Source organism: Puma concolor, chromosome A1 (genome assembly GCF_028749965.1).
Source record: "Puma concolor isolate L17-30 chromosome A1, mPumCon1.1.hap2, whole genome shotgun sequence".
Taxonomy (NCBI): domain Eukaryota; kingdom Metazoa; phylum Chordata; class Mammalia; order Carnivora; family Felidae; genus Puma; species Puma concolor.
The window spans coordinates 33,664,637-33,690,528 of record NC_141667.1 but is presented as its reverse complement, the minus strand read 5'-3'; the positions used below and the strand labels follow the sequence as shown (position 1 = coordinate 33,690,528).

At 40.2% G+C, this 25,892-nt stretch overlaps 1 protein-coding gene across 3 annotated transcripts in view; it reads left to right on the top strand.

Moving 5' to 3' along the window:
- Positions 1-14,249, top strand: part of C6 (complement C6) — a 65,398-nt gene extending 51,149 nt beyond the window's left edge. For 2 of the 3 annotated variants that reach the window (XM_086677895.1, XM_025924355.2), the window contains exons 16-18: positions 5,329-5,419; positions 8,498-8,739; positions 13,745-14,249. In XM_086677895.1, the coding sequence (XP_086534021.1) occupies positions 5,329-5,419; positions 8,498-8,739; positions 13,745-13,926 (515 nt within the window). In that variant the 3' untranslated portion in view covers positions 13,927-14,249. Of the gene's footprint in view, positions 1-412; positions 671-5,328; positions 5,420-8,497; positions 8,740-13,744 lie in introns of those variants that run through there. The other variant, XM_086677905.1, reaches the window with a different exon arrangement.
- Positions 14,250-25,892: the final 11,643 nt, after the last annotated feature.

Here is a 25,892-nt window from a genome sequence, read left to right as displayed (position 1 = left end):
GTGGAGGGCCATAAAAAAGTAGTGCACACTACTTTTTAATTACCTAAGCATTTTATTTTAACTTAAAACAGAAATGCATGATTATCCACCCATTTTCTGACATAGGACCAAGCTCTTATTTTCTTTTTATTTCTTTTTTATTTTTTTAATGTTTATTTATTCTTTTTTTTTTTTTAATTTTTTTTTTCAACGTTTATTTATTTTTGGGACACACAGAGACAGAGCATGAACGGGGGAGGGGCAGAGAGAGAGGGAGACACAGAATCGGAAACAGGCTCCAGGCTCTGAGCCATCAGCCCAGAGCCCGACGCGGGGCTTGAACTCACGGACCGCGGGATTGTGACCTGGCTGAAGTCGGACGCCTAACCGACTGCGCCACCCAGGCGCCCCAATGTTTATTTATTCTTGAGAGAGCAAGAACAGAGCACAAGCACGGGAGGGGCAGGAGAGAGAGGGAGACACAGAATCTGAAGCAGGCTCCAGGCTCTGAGCTGTCAGCACAGAGCCCGACATGGGGCTTGAACTCACCAACTGCAAGATCATGACCTAAGCCGAAGATGGACGCTTAACCAACTGAGCCACCCAGGTGCCCCCCAAGCTCTTATTTTCTAGTCTTCTGATTTCAGCTCCAAGACTTCTTCCTCAAATAAAACAAATACATGACTCACCACCTATGTTATTCCCTATCAGTTCCTCTAAAACCATGTTTAATTGCAGGTGGGGTGCTTCTTTAAAAAACACCTCCAATTAGGTTCCTTCCCCCAATTCTGATGTCACTGAGCTGGGGAGGGCCTACTATTTGGCGTTTGTTTAAGATTTCTTCTAGCAAACCCAAATGCATGCAGAGTTGAGAACTGTTGTTTTGAAGAGAAGTAAAGTGTTAAAGTCACTTTTGAAACAAATTGACTAGAGAATGATTTTAAATTTCTTTATATACATAAATTTTATATATGAAATATACGTATTGTGTAATCTTTTGCAGTAGTCACATCCCCAGTGAACTCAAAGCAAAATTTTTGCAAATCATTTTTAATTGTTCAAAATTCCCAACTTTTTATTTAAAAAAGTTTATCACTTGATACAGTTCATTAACTTACACAATCACAATAACAACTGGCCTAAATGGATTTGGAAACAAACAACACTGATAAGCCTGTAGCTGCAGAAGTGTCACGCTATGGAAGACAGTGTTGCCAAAGAGATTGCAAGAGGCCCTAGGTCTCTTGGTCTCTGGGCCAGAAGGAATCGGAGGACAGAACAGACACCGCGGATAGGTGGTGCAAGCAGGAAGGTTTATTAAAGCAAAAGGATACTCTTAGAGAAAGACCAGGTAGGCTCCAGGGAGCAAATGCCCCAAATTTCTTGGGTTTACAAGCTTTTATTATATTTTGAGTAATTAGGGGAGGAATATTCACTGAGGTAAGCAGCCTGCTTTTTTCAGGAATCTAGGTTCCACCCTTTTCCTTTCCTTTTTTGGATTGATCACAGCTGTCATGGTGATTTTAGGGGCAGAGACCTTTCAGAACTGCAATGCAAATGATATTATAATAAGGGAAATGTCCGGGTGGCTGGGTGGCTCAGTCCGGTTAAGTGTAGACTTTTGGCTCAGGTCATGATCTCAAGATCAAGATCAGGTCATGATCTTCCAGGAGTTCTGAGCTGTCAGCACGGAGCCTGGAGCTTGCTTTGGATTCTTTGTCCACCCCCTCCCCCCACCTCTTTGCCCCTCGTGCTCTTTCTTGCTCTGTCTCTCAAAAATAAATAAATGTTAAAAAAATTTTTTTTAATATAATGAGGGAAATGTCTTCTGAGGATATAACAAAGCCTCACCTAGCTGTTGGTGGGAGATTTTCCTATTGCAACAAGTGGACTCCCACCCCCCCTTTAATGCAACTAAGGGGTGCCTATCTGCTTTGTCCCTCCTCATTACTATCTAACTGCCTCCTCTAACAAGAGGAACCCATAAACTTGGAAGTCAGGCAATTACCATGGAGGGACTGGGGAACCTAGCCTGGCAAGTCAGTTATTTGGAAGACAGTTGACGGCATCTACTAATTCATATCTTCCAAATTTTTCAATTGTTCAAATAATGTCTCATTTTTATTCAGAGGGTCCTTGAAGATATATGTGAAATCACCTATGATTAGGCCCATTTTGCTTACATAAAAGCAGAAGGTAGTGAGAGACTAAATTAAACCCGAGGTCAGGCAGTTTGAGTCAACAGGAATTGAGCTACAGTTGAACTCATTCCCCAAGCTCTTTGCCATGTGGCCTTCTTTATCCTCTTCTATGCTATTATAATGCATGAAGAAAAGGGGGAAAGTTAACTTATTAAATAAACAAAATTACTGATAAAGAGATATCATGGGCGGCACCTAAGTGGCTCAGTCGGTGGAACCTCTGACTCTTGATTTCGGCTCAGGTCATGATCTCACAGTTGTGAGATCAAGCCCCACTTTGGCCTCTGGGCTCACAGCACAGATCCTACTTGGGATTCTCTCTCTCTCTCTGCTCCTCCCCTGTTTGGTCTCTCTCCCTCTCTCTCAAAATAAATAAGTAAACTTTAAAAAAAGAGAGAGATCATGGAAATTTGTAAGAACTTGAGGTTGATACTGTGGCTTGATTTCACTCAACTCCTGATCATATATATCAGAGGGAACTACAGGCTTCAGAAGGTTAAGATCTTCCGGGTATCTTCAGTAGCATCTTCTCTATACAGCACTGTCCACACACACACACACACACATACACGCCCATGACTCTGTGTTTGGAAAAAAAATGGAGATTATAATCTAATCTGAGAAAGAATGAAATGTTCTACATCTAGATAAAGTAAATAAATATCCTATCTTGTGTATTTTCTCTCCAACAACATTGGCAAAAAGATCAATGAGGGAAGTCAGAAAGAGAGAGAAAATCACCAATAAAACTGGGCACTCTTTCCTCTCAATGTGTGGAGAGCTGTGAGATAAAGAGGCTTTCAGGCCATCCCTGGTTAGGAAAAGGGTTTTAATTCTTTCAGTGTGAAAAAGGATTTTTGCTTTCTGAGGAATTGACATGGTAGGTGCCTCTACAGTTACTTTTTCCTGCTCTGAGAAATTGACACCTCCAGAAGTTCCCCTTGACCCCAGCACTCCAAAGATCACACACAGCGTCTCGTTTCCATGTCATTCACAAACTGTTCCAGGCGGTGTGGGCAGCTGAGAGCCAGTTCTGACTTCAACCTGACACGCTGAGGGAGCAAAGACTCCTTGCCTGAGATCAGTGGCAACTTCAAATCAGTAATGACAAATACTAGGAAGCTGATTCTCTCTGGAAACGATGTATAGCTAGGGGTCCTTCCCTGACCTAAGTGTGGATTTATTTACAAAGGGCAAAGAGGAATAGCTCTACAACAAAACAAAGAAAAACAATCCCATGTCAATGGAATGCTTAGTATCTGAGGCCTTACCAGCCACTATACATCTCCATGTTCATGAAGGTTAAGGGCCAAATTTCATCAGAGGTTCCTGTGAGAGAATGATCATAGGAAACAGAAATAGCAGCAAAAAAGGAAAACCTACCAATTTTTATAATATTTGTTTTTGCCTCTAACATAAACCTCCTTCCCTTACCAAACCTTCCGCCTTGTAGGCTAAAAGGAGTAACCATGAGGGGACACCTGGGTGGCTTAGTTGGTTAAGCATCCTACTCTTGATGCTGGCTCAGGTTGCGATCTCCACAATGGACCTGGACCCTGCTTGGGATTCTCTCTCTCTCTTCCTCTCTCTCTCTCTCTCTCTCTGCATCTCCCTTCTCTCTCTCTCTCTCTCTCTCTCTCTCTCTCTCTCACAATAAATAAACATTTAAAAAAAGGAAAGCACCCTTGAGCTTGGTCTCCTGTTCTGCCATCTAATGTGGCAGGATATCTAGATATAGCTGCCTACTGCCATCCTTTGACAATTACTTGCTTCCAGAAGCCATTGTGGTTCTGTGGATGCCCAATCAGGTTCAGTCCTGGGAAGTCTGTTTCACACAACAGCTCACCTGTGGTTTCAATGATTCCGCGTAGAATAATAACAAATTTAAATCATTAGCACAGACTTCTCCACTGAGTTAAACCCAAATAGTCACATTTGTATGTATCTATTTTGATCTAGTTTGTTTGAGTGACTTAAAGACACCATAAATTTAACATATGCAGAGAGAAACTCTTGAGTCATTACCCCCCTCCCTAAAACTAAACGTCTTATAATATTTTCTATTACAGTTAAGGCACCAATGTCTATTATCTAATGCAAACTAAAAACCTAGAAACCATACTTTGCAGCTCTCATAACTTACCCACATTAGGCAATTTTATCCGTCTATCCTGATAAATATGTCACAAGTTTACCTACTTGTCTCCATTTCCAACTCAACATTTTGGTCCAAATTACCATCCTCTTTCACCTGCTCTACTATAATAACCTCATAGACTGTCTACCCATAGCCTTCTTGGCCACCATATCTCTTCAAATCCATTCTCTGTATACAGAGGCCACAATTCATTTCTTTTTCAGAATCTGGGCCTGAGTTTGTCATACAACCCCTGACTTATACCACCAAAGACTTTTCATTGTTTATAAAATAAAGGCAAACGTCTTTCAAAAGCTCTATAAGACCCTGCACAGCCTGGTACACACTCACCTCTCTGGCCTCATCTTGTTCCATGCTCTTGTTTTTCTGCATTTCAACCGCATTGACCTTCTTTCAGTTCCAGGAAAATCACATGCTGTCTCTCTTTGTAGAACTTCCATGCCTGATGTTTCCTTTGCTGTGAACACATTCCCTTTCTTCTTTCCATTTTGCCATTCTGAACCTTCCTCACTACGTCAGTTTTCCTGATTATATGCTTTCTCTTTAATAATGCTAATAATATGAGCAATTCTATTTGTATTGGTGTGTTTGATTAATGTCACTCGGCCCTCACAAAACTATAAGCTCTGTGAGCATAGAATCTGGGTGAAATTTTAGTCAGTCCACTATTTCCAGAACATAACACAGTGCTGAGAATATTGTAGTTTCCCAGTCAATATTTGAAGAACAAATGAACAGAAATTTCACAAATTCCATTTTCTTCAGTTCTCTGTACTTAACAGCAATTTTAGGTTGGAAAATGACAGCTCATGAGAGCTAGAAAAGACCTTTAGATGGAATATTTCATGACAACATATTTGGAAAAGGCAAAATGAATGCTCTAACTACAGATAAGTGAGAACTTTTCGCCACTGCCTTTCTACTAAATCCAAATGTATCGCTTGGAAGTCATGCTGTGCACTGTCCTTTACCCCTTTTCTTTTGTTTCAGATGTTTTGACAAAATTAAAGGGTCATTGTCAACCAGGACAAAAACAGTTGGGATCTGAATGCATTTGCATGTCTCCAGAAGAAGACTGTAGGTGAGAGATACTCTATGGACTGTATTTGGAAATTGGGAAAACCAGTCTCGTGTAACCAGTTTGATAGAGGAGCTGAGCTTCTTGAAGCACAAACACGAAACATATTAATTTTTCACATAACTGATACCCCCTGTGCTCTGTTGATTTCTTCCCCACTGGGTAGCAAGCTTTCTTAATTATCTGTCAGCCCCGTTCCCTAAGTTTGCATGGAATTTGTTTATCAAGACAGTTTTAGTTTTGTTTATGAAGACTTATTCCTGTCCATAATTGGTTTCAGACTCAATTATCTCAAAGCCTTCCTCTTCCCCCTAACCACAGGGCAAGGTTGTGACTCCAAAAACTTAGAATAGAGAAAGTGGTATGAACATGGACTTCATGCATATATACTCCCCTTCAGTTTATTTTTCATGCTGGGGTAGAGAGCACGAAGAAAAAAAATGAAAAATCCTGTGACCGCCATGACTAGATAGCTATCTCCTCTTTGTTGTTATAAGTGCCTTTTCTTTTCTTTTCTTTTCTTTTCTTTTCTTTTCTTTTCTTTTCTTTTCAAGTAATCTCTACTTCAATGTGGAGCTCTAACTCACAATCCCAAGATCAAGAGTTGCATTCTCCACTGACTTAGCCAGCCAGGTGCCCCTAACTGCCTTTCCTTTAAATGAATAAACTGAGGAGAGTTGAGGGTGCTTCTTTTTTTTTTTTTTTTAATGTTTATTTATTTTGAGAGAGTGTCTGTGAAAGGGGGAAGGGCAGAGAGAGAGAGAGAGAGAAATTGAGGATCCAAAGCAGGTTCTGTGCTGACAGCAGAGAGCTGGATATGGGGCTTGAACCCACAAATTGTCAGATCATAACCTGAGCCAAAGTCAGATGCTTAGCCGACCGAGCCACACAAGTGCCCCAAGCATCCTTCTTAATTTAAGGGCTTTCAGTCAGATTTAATTCAAAACAGTGTTAGCTAAAGATAAAATTTTGTTTCTCTATCTCACAAAATAAATGCAGAGGTTGCCAACCTAGGGCTCGTAAGATAACTCTCGTTGCAGATAGGACCGAGGCTCCTTCCTGCTCTTGTTCCACCATCCTTAAATTGTGTCATGGTCCAAGATTGCTGTGCAGGAGTAGGAAGGGAGAAGACCAAAAATGGACATTTTCTCTGTTTTTAAGGAGAATTCTCAGAAGACCCATCACTCACTTTCATCTCATTAACCTTTTCTTATTCGTATGGCCACATACACCTTTGACTGGATGCATAGACATATTGAATAAAATTAGAGTTATATTACTGAGGAGAAGAAAGACTGAATGTTGGGAAGGGAAGCCAACAGACTGTGCCCAGTTGTTATCCTTCACCTTTAACACCAATTAGCTCTCATGTTCCTCTGTGCTGCAGGTGAACAAACACTTATAGGGACTGATTGATTGACTGATTGATTGATTAACACTATAGGGTCATTTCCTGTATAATTCCACAAACATAATTCAACCCAGGGGTGGTCCTATCTACCCGCCCCCCTCAATCCTCACCAGGGTGATCCATCATGTAGTTTCTTGCTGCTGGAGTCCCCTCATCCAACAGACAGCCTTCGGGGGAGTACCTGCAGCATTCATATTGCCCATTTAATGCAGAAGAAACTTCCTTCTTTGTCTTTCCAATACCAACTCATGAGAATGCAGACTGTCCTCTGGAACTCTCTGAATTTCAGCTCTCCCCTACCTCTCTAGACTCTTTCTGTAGTCCTCTGTTCTCTTCTATACAACATCGAAGGTGTTTGTGGGACTGGCTAGCCCCACAGTTTAAGTTCTCTGAACACAGGGAGTGGCCTTTTTCTTCTCAGCTCTAGCACCTGGAGATAATTTTGCACCCTGATGCCCTGATTGTTAACTCGAAGATTGACATCAGAGAAGAAACTCAAATTTAGAGTAAACCAGCCCTTGTCCTCTCAACAAAAGAAGGACTGTAGCTGCTGATTACCTCCTAGCAGCAAGACCTAGCATCTACTTAGGGAGATTAAGCAAGTTACCCAAGGAATGATATCAAAACTGATGTACTTAATCAAAGTATACAAACACACTTGCAAAGCTATGTAATGATAGAAGACTCTGGTGCCGCAAATTAATGAATGTTAGAGAATTCTGAAGAGGTCCAGACTACATGGGCTAGGTTGATCAGGGCTACCTTCAAAGTGTGGTCAGGAGGGGCGCCTGGGTGGCGCAGTCGGTTAAGCGTCCGACTTCAGCCAGGTCACGATCTCGCGGTCTGTGAGTTCGAGCCCCGCGTCGGGCTCTGGGCTGATGGCTCAGAGCCTGGAGCCTGTTTCCGATTCTGTGTCTCCCTCTCTCTCTGCCCCTCCCCCATTCATGCTCTGTCTCTCTCTGTCCCAAAAATAAATAAACGTTGAAAAAAAAAAATTCAAAGTGTGGTCAGGAATTAAACTGGACACAGACAGGCATAGAAGAGAGACAATACAATGCTGACTGAGCAGGGCATCAGATGCCAGCAAAGGAAAGGTAATCTTATAATTTTAGAAAATGATCAATATAACTGCCAGGTAATACGGATTAAGAAGGAAAGGAAAATAATTCTAGAAAGGAAAGTTAGTTGGAGTCAAATTAATGGAGGATCTTGATTACCAGAATTTAAGAATTCAGACTTTGATTTGAAGACAATTGGGAGTAACACAAAATTAAGGTGAAATTCTAGTGGCTTAGTTGGCTAAGCATCCAACTTTGGCTCAGGTCATGATCTCATGGTTCGTGAGTTTGAGCTCTGTGTCGGGCTCTGTGCTGACAGCTGAGAGCCTGGAGCCTGCTTCAAATTCTGTGTCTCCCTCACTCTCTGCCCTTCTCTTGTTCATGCTCTGTCTCTCTCAAAAATAAATAAACATTAAAAGAAAAAAAGATGAAATTCTAGAAAGATGAATCCCAGAGCACACAAGGTGAAAGAAGAGAAGTTGGGGGCATGGGGCAGATGGGGAGGCGGGTCGTCAGAAAACTGGCTGGAAAGATTACATATTATATTGGCTACATGCCATCTCCTTTTTTCTAGTCTTCATATATAAATGCGCTCTTTCCTCTCTTGGGCAGCCATTATTCTGAAGATCTCTGTGTGTTTGATACAGACACCAACCATTACTTTACTTCACCTGCTTGTACGTTTTTGGCTCAGAAATGTTTAAATAATCAGCAACTCCATTTTCTACATATTGGTTCCTGCCAAGATGGTCCACAGTTAGAATGGGGTCTTGAAAGAGCAAAACTCTCAACCAACAGCACAAAGAAAGAATCCTGTGGCTATGACACCTGCTACGACTGGGAAAAGTGTTTGGGTAAGCCCTGGTGGTGACCACGCACTGGAAATGCTCTCTCTTAGCCTTCATCTCAACTAGTTAATCTTATTTGCATTTATATACACTCTCTCTCTCTCTCTCTCTCACACACACACACACACACACACACACAAAACCTTTCCTTAATCAAAAATAATTCCTTTACACTGTTTTATAAAAACATTTTATAAAATTTTTTTATTTAAATACAAAAATATAACCCACTCACTATTAGAAATAACTACCTTAGTAGTTTTAGTGTGAATCTTCCCAATTATTGTTCTATGCATATACAATCATATATGCATATACTACCCTTTAAAAAAAAAGATTATGTATTTTGAGAGAGATGGAGAGCAAGCAGGGGAAGGACAGAGAGAGAAGGAGACAGAATCCCAAGCAGGCTCCGCACTGTCAGCAGAGTCTGCTTGGGATTCTGTCTCCCTCTCTCTCAAAATTGTCTAAATTTTCCTCAGGCATTTGAGACTGGGTAGGGCAACATAGCTAGAGCCTAGAGCCTAGACTGAGTTCCTCATGGATACTAATTGCCAGAAACATCTTCTTCAAATTTTTTTAAGTCCTTCTGCAGTGCCAGCCTCCAAGGCTGGCAGTGTTAATCAGGCAGGACTCTCTGAGCCCAGTCAGGGTTTCTCATGGGTTCGGGCACTGTTTCTCCCAGGTGGAACATTCTCCAACCTTCTACTGCTTCCCTCTCACCATGCATGGGGTCAACCAGATGTTCCAAGGTGCTCTGGGACTCATGCCTGCAGTCATCCATGGCTCCGAGCTAGACTCTCATTCCCAGAAAGCAGGGTATTTGCCAGGACTGCTTGAGATTGGCCTGCTAAGTATGGTGCTAACACTCTAATTCAGAGTTACTGTAATTGTTTATATAGAGAAGCATCCCATAAAAAAAAAATTCCCCAGGGCCTTATACACAGGAGTGGTCCTGATTATATTACTTTTTTTTTAGGTATCATACTTCACATCTTATTTTCTATATTGCTGTTTTTCAATTAATATATCATGAAACTATTTTCATGTCATCATATATTATTCTGCTACATAATTTTCAATCTCTGCAAAAGTCCATGTGGACATTCTATAACTTATTTAATCTTCTGTTAAGCGTTTAGATTTTTCCCAATATTTTGCTATTATAAGCAAATTGATCACAGATAAATCTATAATCTTAGATTCTCCCTCAGGATATACCTTAGAAAATGAAATGTATTGGTAAATATTATTTTCACATATAAAGTCTTTGTTGGCACAGTGTATCAACTTGCTTTCCAGAAATGTTTCTACCATATTATGTTCCTGTCTACAATGTATAAGAAAGACTGCCACCCATACCTTCACCGAAACTTTGAGTTATTACTTCTTTATCTTTCTGCCAACTTGATACTTAAGAAGGGGCATTACATTTCTATTTTCTGTAAGCGAATTGGCTATGGGCATTTTTGTTTGTGAATTGGAAGTGGAAACTTCACAGCAGTGAGTACATTTTCTCTAAGATGAAGTTTGACCCTGAAACAGTTCAGCTAAGCTTTATACAATACATAGATATGGGCCGAAGATCAGGATTTAGCAGAACTCAAGTATGCAGCTAGATTTCCTTTGTGACACATCCTCAGAGAACTATCTTAGATTGAGACATAAAGTATATAATGGAAACTTGTTGAATTGTTACATTAAATTTTTGCTAAAACCACTTTACCTTTGCAAAAATAAACACAAAAACTTCAATGTTCCCTTGGCTCTTCAATTCAGTCCTGGAAAAGGAGACAGGTCTTATTACCCAAATCCACTTCCTTCCTGATCCACTTAACTCTGATTATCAAGATCCAGCTCCCCTGGGAGGTGGCAGTATTGAATTCATGACAGAGGGTAGACACAGGTGGCATAGTCCATAGGCCACCTGAGGGTGGCCACTCGGGAGGTCAATGTCTGAGACTTCTGACCTTCGTGCCATATCTGAACAAGGCAAGTCCACATAAGAGACAGCATGCCAGGGTCTGATATATATATTGCCCAATTCTGATCAGTATTAAATCACCTTGTGGCTAAATGCTACCATTCATTTTTAACTGCCAGACCAACACCATTACCCAGCTGACATCTCAGAAATAATGAGGTATTAGCGGATGTGATTAGTGTTAGCTTCTGTCCTTCCATTTTTATCATGGAGAAAAGATCTTCATGGAACTCCGTATTGCAATGATTTTTTTTTTTTGCTCTTTTTCCACAAATTATTCTTTTTAAATGTGTCTGAGTAACAAATAATCTCTGGCTTGCAATTTCATCAAAATCTGTCTTTACTATTGGCTCTCTGCTGTACAGATAAATAAATCCACAGCCGCCAGGAGTCTACATTTGTCTAAAACAAGAACACTAAAAAGTTTGAATACTTTACCAATATTGCTCAAGTGACCAGAATGTCTTGGGGCAGTCAGACTAATACGTGAACGATTTATAATAATATATTTCAGTCATTTAAAATATTCTTTGATCCTACACACAACCAGAATGCTGAAAGCATTCCCCACCCCCTAAAGATAAGGTCTGCCTGTGCCAGTCTTCTCTAATTGGTGAGCAAAAGTCAACGTCATAGAGAATTCTGTTCAGTTGCACTATAGAACAGAATCAATGTACAAACCTCAGCATTTATGAATAAAGAGAAAGCTAAAAATGTATTTTATACCCAACCCACATATGGCAAGTTGGGATATTATTAATTTTGAGTTGCACTGAATGTCACCTCGGTTAAACTGTTACTGATGACATTGTGTACTTTGCTACTCTTTTCCTTCTCTATCTAAAATGAGAGAAAAAGTTTAAAAATGGAACTTCAAAATAACATCAAGTTCCCATTTGAAAAGTTAGAACACAAATGGCTTCATAAGGAGTCTATTTCTATGCACATTGAATGTTTCGCCTAAATTTCAAAAATATCCACCATCAACTAATAGAAGGGGGAAATTTATTCAGCACACATCCATTTAGTATCCAAGATGCACAAGTCACTGTATATAATATGAGGAGGACTCTAAAGACAAACGAGCTTTGTACCTTCCAATTGTTCACAGTACTTGGAGGAGTAACTTTTCGTGATAATTGGATTAATAACTTTGATGCGAGCCAGCATGATATAAGAACACGTAAGAGAGAGAGAGAAATCTTCTGGCCTGGAAGGGTTTCATAAATATGGTTGCATGAGAATTGAGTGTTGCAGGATGCATTAGTGTAGGTGGTGGGAAGGGCTTTATGGTGCTGGCAGTCTGAAAATGATCTTGCTGAGAGCATTTAAGCCACACCATACTAAAAGAATAATGACCATGGCTTTTCCACAAGCCTGGGGAACTGACATCCTCTCCAAAGGTGGAGCAGTCTCCTGTCCTTCACTAAACCCTACTGTTTACAACAATCGGCAAGGCCCTCCACAATGAGACTCTTTTCTAACTGGTTGACACAGGGCTTACAAGGGAATGCATGCTTTTTCATGAAATGTTTTCTACCAAAGATAGGCTATCTATGTGCCTCTGCGTATCTCCCCACTCCCTTTCCCTATTTTCTCCCATTGGTTGAGACACATGGGAAAGAACTGATACCCACCTAAAAGAAGCTACTTCTGAATGACATCATTGCTGATTCTCAGCCTAACTCAGATATTTTGGCAGCATGAGTTACCCAAGATCTATCAAAATACTTCTTTTTGATTGCTTATACCTACACCCCAAATTCAGAATTGAAATCAATTGATGAAGCAGAATGAATTGAGCACCTCGTTAAGAGCTAAGTGAGACATCTAGATGAATGAGCGCTCAAACAAAGCACTTATAACTGTCTTGGGAGAAAGACATATATGAAAAGCTAACTAACAAGAAAGTGTAAAAATACCAGATATAGTACTAACAAATTTACACTATTGAAGTCTAGTTAAAACTTTAGTTAAAGTTCAGTTGTTGTGGGGGTAAGTGGGTATGAAATACTTCATGGAGGAGGTGAGCCTGTAGAAACTGGGCATGTGGGAGAAAGTAAAAAAGACCACATCACTGTAGCAAAAGAAGGGGATAGCATGGGCAAGAGGGCAAAAACTGGAACACTGTTAAAGTCTCATTTGGGAAGCAGAAAGAGAGTTACTCTAAGTGGAATTGAAAAAGCAGAAAAGACAATGTTGCAAAAGGATTTTGAGGGCAAACTGTAGAGGCTCTTGAACTTTAATTAAAACCTGCATGTATAGAAATGAGCCTATATTCCCCCCTCTACTCAAAATTTATTTAATATTCTTGACTTTGGTAAGTTCATCCCAAGTGATCATTTTAAAACAATTTCATGAATGAAAGATCTACATGAATTATGAAGTGACTGGGTGATTTTGAAACCAGGCCTCCTAAAAGAATCACCAACCTGGAAATATTCTAGAAAGAAGTCAATAGCTGTGGTATAGAGTTATGTTAAAGAATTAAGGCCTATTCGTGATTGAAAACCTGCCTCTACCACCTACTAATTGTGGAACCGTGGGCTGATCAATTAAGCTCTCTGGGATTACTAACAAGCTCATTTGTAGAATTAGTTTGATAACATATAGTTCATATGTTTGAGAATTAAATGAAATACAGCATGCAAAGCACTTGGCTTCTTATGTGGTTTCATAGTACATTCTCAATAGAAGGTGGTACCAATGAGAAAATAACAGAGAGGACAGGCTGTAGATGTTGTAGAAATAGATTGACAGGATATAGTGACTGATTAGTTGTGGTCAGCGAGTGAGAGCAAGGTGTCAGAGGTAGCCCAGCTCCTGAATCTTACTGGCTGACTCGTGGATTCTGTTCTCTCACATCCAGATCACTCCATTTGACCACAGTTGGGTCTTTTGGGCCATTGCCTTTGTTCTAGCTTTCCGATACATTGCCACCAAAGTGCCTGCTCCTCTGGGGACAAATTAGGTAAAATCAAACCCTGAAGTCCTGTGGTGAGTCACACTGTCTCCCTCTCATTTCAGCCGCCACTTCCGAATGTGTCTGCCTGTTGCCTCCACAGTGCTTCAAGGGTGGAAACCAACTCTACTGCATCAAAATGGGATCATCGATGAGTGAGAAAACAGTGAACATCTGTGACATAGGAGCTATAAGATGTGCCAACAGGAAAGTGGAAATACTGTATCCTGGGAGGTGTTCAGCCTAAAACAATCACTGAATAACAGATTTACTGTCCCCAAATAATCCCTACAAGAGGGCATTCTCCTACAAACAGCAGACTGGTGTGCCCAGAAGTTACTGACATAATTCTTTTGTGTTACTTTCATATAATTCTTCTCCATGACTCTCCTGCCTTAGTCTTTCCTATCCAATCCCAGCCTATGATGTTTTCTGTAGCATACACCTCAGTAGTAACTTTCACATCGATCCAGTGAATTCTGTTCACACTGCACTAAAACGATGGGACTTCTGAGGACCTTATGAAGCCTATAGTATTAAGCATCCTCACAAGTACAATTAAGAACAAAAACCATAATTGTCTTCAATTATTCAATAAACATAAACCTACAACAACTTGGAAAACACATTCTTAAAACCCAACTTTCCTTCATGCATTCATTCCACAAATAATTCTGAATGTCTACAATGTGCCACAGACTGTTTAGGATGCTGGGGAATCAGCAGTGAATAAAAGAGACAACATCCCTTGCCTTCATGAAGCTTACATTCATGTGGAGACAGGCAAACAAAAAACAAAATAAACATATATATAGTATGTTTGATGGTGATGGCGATAATTGCTATGGAAAAAATAATGTATGGAAAGGTGAGTCCCATCATCTCATGCAAGGAGACACTCCATAGTAATAAGCATCACAGTAGGGATGATTGGGAACAAGAGGAAATTGCCTTGTTTAAAGTAGTTGAAAAACTCCTGGAGTTCCATACTCTTAGGAAAAAAGACTCTTCTTGCCTCAGCTAAAGTGCATTCCAAACCTTTTAAATTGAAGTATGTGATGGATGGAAAATCATCAGAGAATTTTGAAGGAATAATTTTTTAAGTTAAATTATATCCAAGTAGACATCCATTTCTCAGAGAAGTTAGACTGTCATTTTATTGGGGAAGAGGAGTGTCTTTGGAACAGCAATTCTCAAATATTGGTCTCAGAATCACCTGGAGTACTTGTTAATACACACACCCCCAGTTTCTGGTTCAGTAGGTCTGGGGTGGGGCCAGAGAATTTCTAACAACTTTCCAGGTAGTACCACTAACGATCATTCGGGAAGGTCACGTTTTGAAACACTTAGTTTAGAAATGGAGTCATCCAACAGTTCATTCTGTTTGAGTTACTAACTGATCTCCAAACCTTAGCCAGCCAATCTCCAAGCCCCTGAGTGGAAAGATATTTCCTTCCTCTAAAACTCAATGGGATTCCCACCTAGTGGAAGGGGGCTGTGAGCCACAGCCACCTGCAGCACCCTCATTATACCTTATACATTAAATGTCACTCCTCTTCCATCTCATTCATCATAAGATGTTGGCAACATCTAAAACATCTTGCAATATCAAACAGAAGTATGAGGAAGGAACGACCCAGCAATTGCACTACTAGGTATTTATCCAAGGGATACAGGTATGCTGTTCCAAAGGGGCACCCAGATGTTTATAGCAGCACTATCGACAATAGCCAAAGTATGGAAAGAGCCTGAACATCCATCGATGGATGAATGGATAAAGAAGATGTGGTATATATACACAATGGAGTATTACTTGGCAATCAAAAAGAATGAAATCTTGCCATTTGCAACTACGAGGATGGAACTAGAGGGTATTGCTAAGTGAAATTAGTCAGAGAATGACAAATATCATACGACTTCACTCATATGAGTACTTTAAGACACAGAACAGATGAACATAAGGGAAGGGAAGCAAAAATAATATAAAAACAGGGAGGGGGGCAAAAAAGAGACTCTTAAATATGGAGAACAAACAGAGGGTTGCTGGAGGGGTTGTGGGAGGGGGGATGGGCTAAATGGGTAAGGGGCATTAAGGAATCTACTCCTGAAATCATTGTTGCACTATATGCTAACTAGCTTAGATGTAAATTTAAAAAGTTAACTTAAATTTAATTAAAAAAAAGAAGTATGAGGAAGGAAAAAAAAAACCAGGACAGAAAAAATTTTCCTAGTGTAACAGCAATTGAGTGGGAATTTTTCTCTTCCCACGAATCAGTAACCTATCTTCCCCAGTCACGCCACCCCCTCCCATCTCACAAAATTGGTGCAGGCCATCTTGTCAGCATCATGCCTTCAGAGCTCCCAAGAGTCCAAACTGAGGGCAAAGAGGTATTAAATACTCCCATGTTCCAAGGAGAGCCACTACTGAATCAAGAGCATTTCCTCAGGACTGAGTTGGAGCTGCTCTCCCCAGCTCTCACACCTGTCCCACACTGTTCTGAGGGGAGAGGAGGACCTGGGACCAGGGGACCAGGGGAGGAGGGAGGGAGGCCATGGGAATCGGCAGCCTAGTGAATACAGTTTTCATAGAGAGAGTCCTACTCCTCCCCTGAGACCTTTTAGAACTTTTCCTCTCCTGAATGAGGAGGTGGAGGATGCAGAAAGTATCCACTGAAGCCAGGCATCCGAAGCCCTGCGAGAATCATTTGTAGGGTGTGGGGCACCAGCAGCAAGGACAGAGAGGCTGCCCCGCTGGTGGGATATTGTGAGTCTTAGAGCTGAAGCCTGTGAGCATGTTGCAGGAGGACTCCCTGGGAGGTGTGGACCCTGATGAGGGCAGGTGTGGAGGGGATTCTCCCTTCCTGTGCATGAAACCACCTCCTGCCTAGAGAGTGCTGAAGGCAGGATGCTGATGAGAGTGGCCCTCACCATTTTGGGTGAGGGGGTGTTCTTTAGTGTTGTTTAGTGTTCCTTGACTTGTGCGTTTCCACCTCTATCAGGATATGGCTGTCTTCATTGTCTTCCTTCGGTGCATGTCTGTCTGCCCAAATGTGTATTGTCTTATGAGCACAGCAGTCATGTTAGTTTAGGCCCACTCTAATGATCTCATCTTAATTGGATTACAGCCGCAAAGACCCCATTTCTAAATATGGTCACATTTGCAGCGACCAGAGGTTCGGACTTCAACGTATCTTTTTTTGCGGATACAATTCAACCCATAGCACCGTGACTGGGGAAAACAAAGTTTCCTGTTTACACCCTATAATATAATCAAGTGTTTATACCAGATATTATATTCATATTGCTTGATTAAAATCAGTCATGTTTGCTTTGAAGTATGTTACTCTTTTACTTGTAACAATCTTCCCTTTTAATGGTGATCAGTTGTTCTTTTTACCACTTTAGTTACCTTTGTTTCAAAGGATTTTTTGAGTGCAATAAAGTTTGCATTAGGCTAATTTGCATACCATTTACCAGTAGAATTTTTCACACACATATTAATATTAATATAGCAATTTAGTAGAAAAAGTGTTAAGAGCTAGAGATTAAATTGTCATCATGAAGCAGAGAACAAAACTGAAACATATTAAATACCTGGAATTTGGATCTAGAATGTTCAACACTGTCCTAGAAGATTAAATAAATTCATGATCAAAGGTAAAGGCTTATCCTCTTAGGCTATTAGAGATGAATACTAAGCATTCATGCTTGTAGTTTCAGTAACTGGAAACAGTTCAGGTCCTTTTCTATATATATGGATTTTAATTTTTGTTGATTCTGCAAGAAATTGACAAAATAAATTGGACCCCAGTTTAAAGAACTTTGTAAATTAACATGCTATCTCTCTCAGATGTCCTGAAAGCAAAATTCTAAGACTGTTATTTTTAAAACTCCATTCCTCTGGTGAGGTGACATTCAAGCTTAACTAAAGATTTCCTCTTTTTGACAGTCCTCAGTAAAGTTCACTAAATTTAAGAATATGTTACTGTTTTTTTCTCTTTCTATAAAAGCCTCCCACAATGAAAATTCCTTAGTTTTAAAGATTGAGCTCTTCTGTTCTTTCCAGAAGAACGCACCCACCAGCTAGACCTCATCCACATACCCTTGCTAAATTCTAATTCTGGATAAGAAGAATCTGACAGATAATGATGCCTCTGGTTGGTGTTGGGCACCAAATATCCTGAAGTTTGGTTTAACTGGATTCTAAATGGCTAGCTGTCTCTAAGGTCACCTTCATTCTTTTGGAATATGTTGTGTGCGGAATCAATGAGGCGTCGAGCTTCTAACCCCACAAATGGCCTGCAAAATTATAGTTGTATCCATGTCATTTTACGAAAGTGAGACAGGCCACTGCTACCCTATTAGTCTTTCTGACAACTTGTGGCCATACAGCTTCAGTGGCACTTGTCAAATGTCAGTTGGTACAGGTATGTGTCACTGATCAAAGGACTCCCATGGACAGATGCACTGAAAGTCATGCTTACAAAGCTTTATATAGAAAGATCTTCATAACAACATTATTGGTAATAGCAAAAAAATGACAGAGCCTAAATGTCAAATCATAAATTATGCCTTCCCCCCATATGATGGAACAGTAAGAGACCACAGACAAGTATGTTTTCTAAAAGACTTTAAAGGACATAATAAAAAGTGAGAAACCAGGCTACAGTGCTACACATGATTCCAGCTATGTAAATTGTGTATGTATAAATGTCTTTAAAAACAATCATTAGGAGAGCAAACCTCTGGAATTTGCAGTTATTTTTATTGTCTTGTTTATATTTTTCTGAATTTTCTGGATTTTTTTTATAATCAGCATGCATTTTTTTTTTTTTATAATTGGGTATGAACGTCATTCTAAAAATTTTCTCTTCTACTTAGGTGAAAAGATAGTTAATTCCATTTGGATGGACACATTGGTGGCAAATCGGCTTTGGAGTTTAAGCCAGTCCCACTGGTCTGGACTTGCCCACGTGAGACAGGTGAGTTTCAGCCAGACGTGTGAGCCTCACGTGCATGCATTCATTCATTCACAAGCATTTTCTCAGTACCTGCTAAGTCACAGGAGTTAGGTCCATAATCATGAAGAGATTTTGGAGGTACTCACAGTAGACTGGGAAGATTTTAAAGGTATATTTAAACCAGTATTATACAAAAGAGAAAGCAATGAGTTAGTTCTAAAAAACTACAGGTGTAGAAAACATCTTTAGGGAATAAAAAAAAAAACTGGACAGTTAATAAAATAAAGTCAAGCCTCACTTCTCACAGTTGGAGTCACTGAGTACCTACTTGAACTTGGGCAAACCTCTGAGACTCAGTTTCCATGGGAAAATGGGGACAATACCAGTCAACTCACTCTAGTTTATACACATATACACACGCACACACACACATAAAGCAACTACCAAAGAGCCTAGAATGAAATGTGTATTCAACTACTTGGGTGATATAATAATTATTATTAGTTAATAATTATTATTAATAATAATAAAATATTATTAAACACCGATGGAAAAGAGTGGCTGGACTTCACCTTTTATTTCCTATCACATGAGGCATTTCTTCTATTGCCAGTCTTGCCATGAAGCCTGATTTATTAAGGAGCCATGGACTTACTTAGAGCGCTCAGAAAGCAGAAACAGCTGTCTGACCAGGCTGATGACAAGTGCATGTTCACAGTGCTCATGCGGGCATGACTCCCATAATCAGCACCAGAAATAAAGGTTTTAAGTTCTCTTCAGAATGAATCATGCTTCATGCCAAATCAATGGAGATGGCCTGCTGTTTGCAGCTGAAAACCTAATAATCCATGATATCAAAGCAATGTGAACAGAAGACCCAGGAATAGAAAGTGAAGAGGAAATTAGACTGGGTAGCTGGAAGTACACTCCAAGGATTACTTAGCTTGATCCACCCCCCTAGTGACATGGTAGATTTGGGAAAAGGTTACATTTTACCTAAAATGTGACCCTTACCATGATGGTAAAGCCACATCACAGTTCAAGGCCCTAAGACCAGAATTTGTTGTCTTTCATGAAGCTGTATTTGTAATACCACCAGAATATAGAGTACTACCCTAACTGAAGCATTTCCATTTTGTTTATAACAACTGAAAACTGTTGCTTTGGTGCATGTCTCCCCTTCTACTGAAAGGAGCTCTACACACTGGTACATCTCTGCAGTTGTCAAAATTACCGCTCACCAGTGTTGCTGGCTCTCCATTTCTCGAGGACCTGGTAGGATTGTGGCATTGGGGTACCGTAATTGATTCTGACCAGTGAAATGTGACCAGAAGTACTTGTATAGCTTTTGGACAAAACATGTAATTGCTGGCATCCCCCTCCCCCCAAAACTCCCCTTTCCCTGTGACACATTTGAAATGGTGGCTGCTCCATCAGCCTGAGTCCCTGAGTCATTAACATGAGCAAAGTCTTCTATACTTCATCAAACTTCTATGGGTATGTGGCATGAGCAAAATATAAACCTATGTGAGGTTGAGGGAGGGGGGTATTTGTTACATCATTACCTAACCTACTTGTCTGACATTAACTGTAACAAATGACATGATGACATTAGAAGCTGATCTCTTTTTGTTTTCACTCCTATGTGGATCCTGAGAAACTTAACAGAAGACTGTGGGGGAGGGGAAGGAAAGAAAAAAATGGTTAGAGAGGGAGGGAGCCAAAACATAAGAGACTCCTAAAAACTGAAAACAAACTGAGGATTTATGGGGGGTGGGAGGGAGGGGAGGGTGGGTGATGGGTATTGAGGAGGGCACCTGTTGGGATGAGCACTGGGTGTTGTATGGAAACCAATTTGACAATAAATTTCATAATAAAAAAAAAAGAAGCTGATCTCTTTCACTGCCCCCCTGCCCCCAAACTGCATTCCAGAACACTCAGTTTTCTCTGGGGCCATAGATGGTAAATAGGAATTGCTATGGTTTCGACATGGCCTATGATTACTATTGTGCTTGGGGAAAAATACAGAAACAAACTAAAATTTGGAAAGGGGAGTGACTATATTTAGTTCTTAAATACATTCTTCATTGCATCCATCATTTTATAGAGAAATGTGTTAGTAGAAAAAGTTGCAAAGAAAATCTATTCTTACGTAGAGAGTTTACCTGCTAGGACTAAGAAGAAATGTAAGGAAATATAAAAATGGTGAACACTCTTATAGAAAATTTCTTAATATATTTGCGAAAATTTTTAGAATCTTAAAAATGTTAATTAGTTTTTTGAAACATTTACTATTTTAAAGTGCTTTTCAAAGTTAATTAAATCCACTTTATATTTCTTGACTACCAAATCATTCCTATTTTATTTCACATCAATTGCTTATCAAAACTGCATTCTAAATAATTTCAAGCATTTACTAAAGATGCAGACAAACAAAAAAAGGATCCTTCATTCCAATTTCCAAAGCTTGGATGTAACTTAAAATCTAACTAGTAGAGTGTAGCAGGTATTTATTGTCCCTCCCCTCCCCCCCCCCCCCAAAAATCTATTCAGTCCCCTGCCAATGGCCAGTATTTCAGAAAAGGCTGGTTTCAGTCTCAACACCAGAACCAAAAAGTATACAACAATTTGTTTAAGTCAGTCAGTGGGGTTCCATTTCCCAACTTGTGTGATTTAGACATGTGCAGGTATTGCAAGGCTGATGAATGAGAGGTGAGGAGCATCTCGTGCAGGGTTTCACAGAAGGAATTTCTCATTCTTCAGGAGTTCACAGGAAGAGATGGTCTCTTCTGAATGTTGCCAGGTCTGAACATGATGTCCGGAACTACTGTAGCCATCTTGCCACCATGAGTGGATTTCCATTTGTGGTCTAGGCCAACATGTGGAAGAGTTTCTAGTAGAGACCTAGAAAGAACCATTTGTGGACCCTTTGCGACATCACTGAGCCACTGAATTACTGAACTCAGGAGTGTCCATGCTTTTGGTCTTCTTGTTATAAAATAATAAATTTTCTTTACTGTTTAAGCTATTTTGTGATTTGGGTTCTCTGCTCCTTATAGCCAAACATATCCTGATCCAGAAATTAATCATGTTCTTGAGGTTTGTACTTTTGTGATGTCGATAGATTGGTAGCATAGGTTTTTATTTCAAAATGATTAATACCCGTTTGTTTGTTTGTTTGTTTGTTTGTTTGTTTGTTTTTAAAGGGAGTGTTTCCTCTCTTGGTTGAATATACTTATTGTGCATCTAACAAAGGAAAGATGAACCTTCAGAAATGGAACCTAGTAAGGCAACAATTTAAGTTCATAATGAATCTATTCATTATTTCTTGGAAAGCCAAAGTCATCTCTGAAGTTTCCCAAGTAACCAACAATTAATTGTAGACTCAGTGTCATGTTTAATTGTCTGAAGGGAAAGGGAGACCTAAAGCTTTCTAAGCCACTAGTAGGTGCCAGACTCATCATATAACTATTTTTACTTAGTCCTCACAGAAACTCTTAAGAGACATAGGTGTTGTTGGCCTCATTTAGAGATGAAGAAATTAAGGGGCGTCTGGGTGGCTCAGTCGGTTGAATGTCCGACATCGGCTCAGGTCATGGTCTCACGGTTCGTGAGTTCGAGCCCCGTGTCGGGCTCTGTGCTGACAGCTCAGTGCCTGGAGCCTGCTTCAGATTCTGTGTCTCCTTCTCTTTCTGCTCCTCCCTTGCTCACACTCTGTCTCTCTCTCAAAAATAAATAAAATTCATCTCAAAAATTAGAGATGAAGAAATTAAGGATCAGAAACCAGAGTTACTTGCCAAATTTCATACACCTCGTAAAAGGCAGGCAGAAGTCAAACCTGCCCAGACTAACTTAAGAACTCAGGAGCAGACTGAACTATATCAAGGCCAGATTTATTGATTTTTTAATTATACAGTGGTTACTGTTGTGATTATAAAGAAGGCTGCCTGGGTGCCTGGGTGGTTCAGTCGGTTAAACAGCCCACTTTGGCTCAGGCCATGATCTCACTGTTCATGAGTTCGAGCCCCACGTAGGGCTCTGTGCTGACAGCTCAGAGCCTGGAGCCAGCTTTGGATTCTGTGTCTCTTGCTCTCTCTGCCGCTCCCCCACTCATGTTCTGCCTCTCAATACTGAATAAAAGTCTAAAAATTTATAAATAAATAAATAAATAAAGATGGCTGCAAATCATCTGACATTCTTCCATTGAGATGTCAGTTCTAATTTCATACCCTTGAATTCTGGCAGGCTTTCGACTGCTGCCACTAACGAAGTAGAGCAAAAGCATGATGTGACTTCTGAGACTGTCCAAAAACAGGTCTTTATTCACAGAAACACTTGCTCTTAGTGCCCTGACCTGCTATGGTAGAAGTCAATGATGCTGAGGCCACTCCACTGTGAGGAAACCCAAGATACATGAAGAGTCCATGTGTAGGGACCCTAGGCAACAGAACAACTTAGCCCAGATGTTGAGACATCCCAGTCCAGACACCAGACATGTGAATGACGAATGTTGAACCTTCCCACTTGAGGCTTCAGACAGCATGAAACAGACGGAAACCATCTCCCACTACAAATTCCTGATCCACAGAAGCCATAAGTAATATACCATGTTACACTATGAAGTTGAAACTAGTTTGTTATACAGCAATAGACAACTGAAATAGTTTTGCAAGAGAATGTCTTTATTCTCAGGAAATATACACTGAAGCATGTAGGAATAAAGTAACGACACTTCCTTCAGATAGTGGAGACGTCGTTGAAATAATAAAGGATCCCCTGGTAGTGATTCCCAAATCTGGGAGTCATCAAAATCATTTGGAAAGATTTTTTAAAATATTGACTCTCAGATATTGTAATAACATTGTATGGTGACGTAGGTATACTTGTGGTGAGCACGACATAATGTATAGAGGTGTTAAATTACTACGTTGTGAACCTAAAACTAATATAACATTGTATGTCAACTGTTCTCAAATGTTTAAAAATTTTAATAAAATAAAATATTGATTCCCAAGTCCCACCCAGACCTACTAAACTAGAATCTTCAGAACTTAGATAATAGCACACACTCAATAAAAACCCAATCAGGAAAATTGTTTCAGACCTGAGCTGAGATAAGCAATTGAAATCAGGAATCATATACTGCCCACTCTGAGTCCTTGAACACAGGCCCTAGTCCTGACCCCATCCCTCACCCCTTTCCTTCTACCCACTTGAAGGCCTCTGTTCCCAGGCTTGTGCCCGTATGATCAGACCATATGGCTACCCATACCTTTTTCGAAAGGTTTGCTCCTTGAGACACCATGCCCAAGTCCTCCAGCTTGGTTGACTGTGCTTTAGCCATAAATTCAGGAATTGCAGAAATCCACACCCACTTGTTCAGTGAAGTGTTTCATTCCTACCCATTATCTCTAGACTGTTCCCTGTCTAAAATAGTGAGAAATGGAGGATAAACAAGGACAGAAAATGGCAGAAAGAAAAACGAGGGTACTGTGACAGACTGGGGTGAAAGAGCAAAGAATATGCCATGTTAAAGGGTAGGCAATTGATCCTACAATCCCAGAGATGGTGCCACGGTCACCTGTCACCAAAGTCACCTCAGGTAGTATCACTCAGAGTGTCTGTGAATTATTCACTGTGGTTTCCAAGGAGATAAGGAGCTCGAACCAGAGTGTAAATCAACCAATTGCCTCCTTCATCCATAAAGTCTCGCCACAACAACAAAAAAAGTAGGCTGAACTAAGCAGGGTAATTAGTGATAAAGTTCATACACATTCTGTCATAGGCTCCTTGTCCATCCGGAAATCAGTTCCCAGAAGGCATTTTAAGTATTCCTGACGTAGGGTGCTTGTCTAAATAACAACCACAGAAGCAGCAGTAATAATATACTTAACATTCACTAAGCATTTACTGTATGCTTAAGCATTGTGTCTAAAGGCTATGATAAGTTTTACTAATTATATCTACTAAAATTGATCACAATATACATGAAGAAAGGAGCTATGTTCAAAATTTTCTTGGTATACCTCAAAGTAACTGGCACAGAGCTATTTACACAAGTGATCAAAATATATTTAATTGTTTAAAGTAAAAGCATAAGAGAAATAAAGAAAATACTGGATTAGAAACATAAATATGGGAGTCATCTACCAAGGACACAAAATCTATGTAAGTAACTAATTTCCCTAAGAGAATAAAGCCGATTTTCTTTTTTGAATTATTCATTCACTAATTCATTTCAGTATTTATTTATTCATCCAATTGAGAGCTTACTAAAAGCACTATTAGGGACAAACATGATTCTGATTCTCATGGAGCATAAATTATTATGGAAGAGACAAAAAATAAATTATTAATTACTAATAAATAAGTTATTACAGACTGCAGTGAGAACTAACTAAAGAGCTGGAAGAAGCTGGAGGACATGTGAAGTCTTAGGGAGAAAGTAGCAGGGGAGGCGCCTGGGTGGCTCCGTCGGTTGAATATTCGACTCTTGATTTTGGCCCAGGTCATGATCCCAGGGTTGTGGGGTCAAGCCCCGTGTCAGGCTCTACACTGAGCTTGGAGCCTAGTTGGGATTCTCACTCTCTCTGCCCCTCCCCCACTCGTGCGTGTGCGCATGTGTGTGTTTGTGTGTGTGTGTTCTCTCGAAAGAAAGAAAGAGAAAGAAAGAAAGAAAGAAAGAAAAGAAAGAAAGAAAGAAAGAAAGAAAGAAAGAAAAGCATTTAAAAAAGAAAGTAGCAGACAGTGCGAATAGCCCATGTAAAGACCCTGAGGTGAGAAAGAGTCTGGAGCTTCTCTGAAAAATAAAGCTAGTTTGCCTTTAGGCAGGTGGGAGGCCAATGTGCTGCTGAAAACAAAAGGAAAACCAAACAGGTTTAAAAATCATATATTGAGGCATAATAGGTCTGTAGCAGCAACAAGGACTAAGGGGGATAACATTTCAGAGAAGGAAACTTACAGAGGTGAGCTGAGGTTCTGCCTCTGCCCCTGGCGGCACCTGATCCTAGCCATCAGCTGGATAGAAGCCAAGAATCAGGGCTAGGCCCAGGCAGGGGCCACTGCTGGGGGAAGGAGAAACCAGTGGGCTCTTTAGGTTGTGCAGGACGCCGCTGATAAAACTAGAGAAGTGATTAGACTCAAGCACATAGTCACTTCCTCTCTCAAAGCATTGACTGGGCTTGTTGTGGAAAACAGAGACAGAAGTAGCGAGATTCAAGATATATTTTGGAGGTAGAATCATCAGGACTTG